This window comes from Nicotiana tomentosiformis, chromosome 6 (genome assembly GCF_000390325.3).
Source record: "Nicotiana tomentosiformis chromosome 6, ASM39032v3, whole genome shotgun sequence".
NCBI lineage: Eukaryota > Viridiplantae > Streptophyta > Magnoliopsida > Solanales > Solanaceae > Nicotiana > Nicotiana tomentosiformis.
The window spans coordinates 79,388,262-79,394,778 of record NC_090817.1 but is presented as its reverse complement, the minus strand read 5'-3'; the positions used below and the strand labels follow the sequence as shown (position 1 = coordinate 79,394,778).

Here is a 6,517-nt window from a genome sequence, read left to right as displayed (position 1 = left end):
ATTTCGTATATATACGAAAATGTCTTTAAAAATAACAAGAAAGAGGTCCAAAAACTCTGAAGCTGTGCAAAATGAACCATCGAACTCCTTATTAAACAACTATTATTTGATCCATTGAAATCATAATTACTAAACTAGACTGGCTTCCTTAATCATGACCATACTGAATAAACAAGTGTGCTACACGATTTTACGACACACCAAACATGATCATATTTATTAGAACAAAGCTCTTGTAGTAGACAATTATGGCCCTTTGTATAGATATGATGCTTGTTTAATGCCACCAAAATGCGCTTGTAATAACCCCATACAAAACCGACAAGTTTTAATTGTTCCGCTGTGAACCCAGAATGTATCTCAAGAGCAATCTAAACCTGGGATACATGGCAAAGTTACAAGGAATTTTACCTATCTAATTATAAACCAAATTATATAGGGTAAAATATGCTATCTACGTGGCCGTCCAAAAGAGGGACATGTGAAACTTAAAACTGGGATAACTAAAACCGAAGGCAATTGTCCCGTCTGTCACCGGAAAGAATAATGCTCATAAAGATGCAATAAATATTCTTCGTCCGATAGCATTTAATGGAGAATATTCTATAGCATTTAGTGCGCTGCCCGTTACAGAGAATTTATGCTCACCGTTACACCTTCAATGGCCCTCATAATTTACATTAAAGAAGAGCATGATCCTAGTACCTTGTTCCCTAGGTGCAATTATAAATAGTGAGCTGAGTTATCGTTGTAAAGGACACGACTTTCTTGGCAAACCTACGCTATAATCAATAAAAAGTTTTATACAATTTTATTTTCTTGCTCCTTATTTTCATCACTATTGTGCCCGGAAGCTCTGATCCCGAATCATTGTTCTTCATGATTTTATCTTCATTTCAAGGCTAAGTATTGTGCATTTCCTTAATTATTTCATTATTTCAGGATCAAATTAATTCACTTGTTTAGAAATCACGTATAAATTCAACTGTACTGTTTTACGGAAAAACAGTTTGGCGTCCACTATGTGGCCTAAACAGCCGTGTAATTAAATTGATTCTTGTCTTTTTTACTAATGTCTTTTGGTTATTCATCTTAGCAAATAATCATAAGAAATGGCATAAAATGGTGTTAACAACGCACACAATCCTGAGGTTCAAAGAGACCAGCCTCATCTCAAGGATTCAGTCAATAACATCCACAATGAGGAAAACAATGCCACGCCGATCCACGACAGGCGTTACCCACAACATGTTCGGGAAGCAACTCCCGATGATGCTGAATATGAGCATGTTGTTGATACGGTAAGGGTCCTACAAGAACAACATGCGATCATTCTAGGCCACCTCATACGACAGGATAAGGTTATGATGGAGTTGAAGCAGGCGCTGACGGGGGCTTCGATTAACGCGAATAGACGAGGTATGATTCCTCCTGGCGCTCCTGTGAATCAAACAATGCAGAGGGTCGACAACAACACCCCGATGGGCGAAGTTGGCTCCGATGGGGCTAGGGGAAGCTAATCCGGCCCCAATAATGAAAACGATCCCTTCAAGAATGAACTCTTACAGTTTATGAGGGAAGTGAACGCATGCATGGACCAAATCACAGGCGCACCACCGGTGCTAAAAGGTCCGGACTCAAAGAAGTATACTCAATTTCTAAACAAGCCAAGCGCGCACCAGAATTAATCTCGAAGCGATTTTAAATGCCTGATGTGCCAAAGTATGATGGAACTTCAGATCCTCATGAGCATATTACCACCTATACAACAACGGTGAAGGGGGAATGATTTAGCTCCTCACGAAATTGAATCTTTTTTGCTGAAGAAATTTAGAGAGACTCTTATGAGGGGAGCCTTGACGTGGTATTCACTGTTACCTGAGCATTCTATAGATTCTTTTGAGATGCTCACGAATTCTTTTATTAAGGCTTATGTCGGGACAAGAAAAGTGGAGGCCCGAAAGGCCGACATATTCAGAATTGCACAAGGAGAATCTGAGTTACTGCGAAAATTTGTTACCCGATTCCAAAAAGAAAGAATGTTTCTCCCGATTGTTCCGGATGAATAGGCGGCTGAAGCATTCACGAAGGGGCTGAATCCGAGAAGTTTGGATGCTTCCCGAAAATTGAAGGAAAGCCTGCTTGAGTTTCAAGAAATGACTTGGGCAGATGTTCAGGTTGGCGTCCCATCATTGACAAAACGACGGGAGAAGAATAGAGAAAAATCAAAAGACAATCTCGACACGGACAAATGATCTTCGAGGGGCTAGTTTTTACCCTACGAACGGACTGAAGGCTGCGGCAGAGGCTTCCGGTCAGCAGACAGGTTCGCCATCGATAGAAAGATTGATCGTGTTCAGAACAATAGATCATTGCAGGACAAAGAAGCATCAAGTACGCGAGATCCTTCCTACCCCAAGTTTTCAGAATACAATTTCAACGTCAGTGTAGTAGAGTTGGTGTCAGCCATGAGAAACATGAAGAAGCACGGTTCCCAAAGAAAATGAGATCCGATCCCAGCCAGAGGGATCCCAACTTGTGGTGTGAATACCACAGGACGAATGGACACTAGACTGGGGACTACCGACATCTCTGGGAAGAAGTGACAACACTGTTGAAGAGGGGGCATCTCAGAGAATTCTTAAGTGATAGGGCCAAGAACAACTACGGTCGCAATTGGGATAACGCGGAACCCTCAAAGGCAGGAGAAGATCCTCCTCGACAGACAATCAACATGATCTTCGAGGGGAATGAAATCAACAGGGTCACCTTCTCAGTAGCAAAAAAGACGAAGGTATCAATAACCCATAGCAAGAGGCTCCGGGAAGTTACTGAATACGACATCACTTTCACGGAGGAAGACACAGACAAATTGTTGCTACCTCACAACGACGCATTGGTAATTTCTTTAAATGTGCTTAACTTTAAAATCAAACATGTTCTAGTGGATCCAGGAGATTCGGCCAACATTATACAACAGAGTGTATTGGAGCAAGCTAAACTCACCGGAAGTATCATTCCAGCCACAAAACTCCTCGCCAGATTCAACCTTGCGAGTGTGACAACCCGAGGACAAATTTTGTTTCACACGAACGCCGATGGGGTGATGAAAACAACTCTTTTTGAAGTGGTAGATGGTAACATGGGATATAATATTATTCTGGGAAGACCATGGTTGCACGAGATGAGAGCTGTACCGTCAACATATCATCAGCTGCTGAAATTTCTAATGCCCGAGGGAATCAAACAGATAAGGGGTGATCAACCGGCAGTAAGGGAGATGAATGCAATTTCGATTTCTAGTAGCAAAGGGAAGGAACACGCGGCATAGCAACTACAGTAACCGACGCCCGCTCCCGAATCGAATGAAGTTAGGCTAGGGGTAGAGGCATCAGAATCTTATCAGGTTCGAAGGTATTTCCATTTACTAAAAGAGATGGATGCAACAAAATCCACAGCGGAAGAGCTCAAGAAAGTTGCATTGTTTGAAGAGTTCTTAGAAAGGAAATTCCATTTAGGGACAGGAATGCACCCCGAGCTTAGGTCTGGCTTTATTGAATTTCTTAAATTTAATGCTAATTGTTTTGCTTGGTCGCATGCGGACATGACATGTATCCCAACGGAGGTGGCCGTACGCAAGCTACGTTTGGATCCCAACATCCCTCTGGTAAGACAAAGAAATGCCCTATTACGGAGGTTAGGAATAAATTAGTCAAAGAAGAGGTAACCCGCTTACTCGATATCGGTTCGATCCGAGAGGTAAAGTATCCAGACTGGCTAGCTAATGTAGTAGTTCATAAGAAGAACAATAAATTTCACATGTGTGTAGATTATAAATATTTGAACAAGGCATGCCCCGAAGGACTCATTCCCACTACCAAACATCGACCAAATGATTGATGCTACGACCGGGCACGAGTTAATGAGTTTTCTCGATGCTTATTTCGGGTTCAACCAAATTAAAATGAACCTGGAGGATCAGGAAAAGAATTCATTTATTTCGAATTTTGGTACATATTTCTATAATGTGATACCCTTCGGGTTGAAGAACGCCGGAGCCACTTATCAACGGCTCGTAAACAAGATGTTTGAAAAACAAATAGGGAAAACTATGGAAGTTTATATAGACGATATGCTCGTTAAGTCTTTGAATGCAGGTGATCACCTTAATCATCTGCAAGAAACATTAGACATCCTAAGGAAGCACAACATGAAGCTTAACCCCGAAAAGTGCACATTCGGGGTCAGCTCTGGTAAATTCCTAGGATTTCTGGTATCACAAATGGGTATCGTGGTAAACCCCGATAAGATCAAGGCCATCGAAGACATTCTGGATCAGCCGTCAAGCGTGAAAGAAGTCCAAAGACTCACGGGGAGATTGGCTGCTTTGCGCAAATTCATTTCTCGGTCATCAGAGAAATGCCACCGTTTCTTTGCACTGCTAAAAAAGAAAAACAACTTTGAATGGACCTAGAGTGCCAGCACGCTTTGAGAGATTTAAAAAGTTATTTTTCAAGCCCTCCATTACTTTCAAAATCGAAGGAATGTGAAACATTGTTGGTATACCTCGCAGTCTCGGAAGTAGCGGTAAGTGAAATTTTGGTCCGAGAGGACGAAGGTATGAAATCTCTCATTTATTACGTTAGAAAATTTTTAACGAGAGCAGAAACTCGCTACCCACACTTGGAGATGCTGGCCTTGGCTCTCGTAGTCGCCTCTCAAAAATTGAGGCCCTACTTTCAATGTCACATAATAGTTGTGGTGACCATATTTCCCCTACAGAATATCCTTCACAAACTCGAACACTCAAGTAGGCTAGCCAAATGGGCCGTCGAAATGAGTGAATTCGACATAGAATATAAACCAAGGACTACGATTAAGTCACAAGTCTTGGCTGACTTTGTGGCCGATTTTAGTCTGGAATTGCTGGCTCTAGCAACCAAAGAGGCAGCCATGGTGTCAGAATCAACATCGGATATTTGGACCTTATTCAAAGACAGAGCCTCCAACGTAAAAGGGTCCGGGATTGGAATAGTATTAATCACGCCTTCGAGATAAACCCTAAGGCAAGCCATCAGAACGGTCCCTTTAACTAATAATGAAGCAGAGTACGAGGCTTTGATTGCAGGACTCGAACTAGCCCGGGGACTAGATTCTGAGGTCATAGAAATCAAGTGAGACTCACAGCTGGTGGTAAATCAGGTCCACGGGATCTTTGAAACCAAAGAAGAGCACATGCAACAATACGTGGTGAAGGTCCAGGCTCTGCTGGCTCGATTTAAGGAGTGGTCGATTACTCACATCCAGAGGGAAGAAAATGCAGAAGTGGATGCACTGGCCAACCTCGGCTAGTCAACGAAAATGAAGGGATCAAAATCCAAGACGGTAGTACAACTGATGCACTCGGTCCTAGATGCAGATAGCTATTACGAGGTAAATTCTACTAATTTGGTCTGAGACTGGAGGAATGAGATCATCGATTATCTCGAGCACGGGAAATTGCCCGAAGATTCCAAGGTGTCTCGGGCACTGTGTGTCAAAGCAGCAAGGTATAGCTTTAAAGGAGGATAATTGTACAGAAAATCCTTCCAAGGCTCGTTGGCCCGATGTTTGGGAACATCCGAAGCAAATTATGTTATGTGAGAGGTCCACGAAAGGATATGCAAAAACCATTCGGGCGCAAATTCCTTAGTGTTAAAACTGGTAAGGGCAGGATATTATTGGCCCGCATGGAACAAGACACCAAAGCTTTCGTACAAAAAATACAATAAGTGTCAACGCTAAGCACCGCTTGTACATCAACCAGCGGAACCACTACATTTAGTCTTGTCTCTGTGGCCGTTCATAAAGTGGGGGATGTACATCGTCAGACCGCTGCCGCCGATGCCCGGTAAGGTAAGCTTTCTATTGATTTTAATTGATTATTTTTCTAAGTAGGTGGAAGATCGACGAACGCGAAGTGGTGGATTTCTTATGGAAAAACATAATCTGCAGGTTTGGAATACCAAAAGAGATAGCTTGCGACAATGGGCCACAACTTATCGGCGCAAAGATAACAAAGTTCCTCGAAGATTTGAAAATAAAGAAGATTACATCTTCACCCTATCATTCGAGCGCAAATGGTCAAGCGGAGTCAACAAACAAAGTTATCATACAAAAACCTCAAGAAAAGGTTGGAAGCAACTAAAGGTAAATGGCCTGAGGAACTACCCAGAGTTTTATGGGCATATCGAACGACGGCTAAGTCGAGCACGGGGGAAACTCCCTTTTTCCCTTGTGTATGGAGCTGAAGCCTTGATTCTGATAGAAGTAGGGGATCTTACCTTAAGGTATTTCCAGGCAAGCGAAGAAGCAAACAATAAAGCGATGTTGGTCAACTTAGAGTTACTCGATGAACGCGGGGACTTGGCACGTATAAGGATGGCGGCACAAAAGCAGAGAATGGAAAGATATTACAATCAAAGAGCCAACCTTCGTTACTTTAAAGTGGGAGATTTGGTTTTAAGGAAAGTAATCC

General features: G+C 42.5%; 1 protein-coding gene across 1 annotated transcript; it reads left to right on the top strand.

The window, feature by feature from the left end:
- Window positions 1-2,734: 2,734 nt before the first annotated feature.
- Window positions 2,735-3,331, top strand: LOC138894262 (uncharacterized). The gene has a single exon (XM_070178946.1). The coding sequence runs from the start codon at window positions 2,735-2,737 to the stop codon at window positions 3,329-3,331; it is 597 nt and encodes a 198-aa protein (XP_070035047.1).
- The last annotated feature ends 3,186 nt before the right edge of the window (window positions 3,332-6,517 follow it).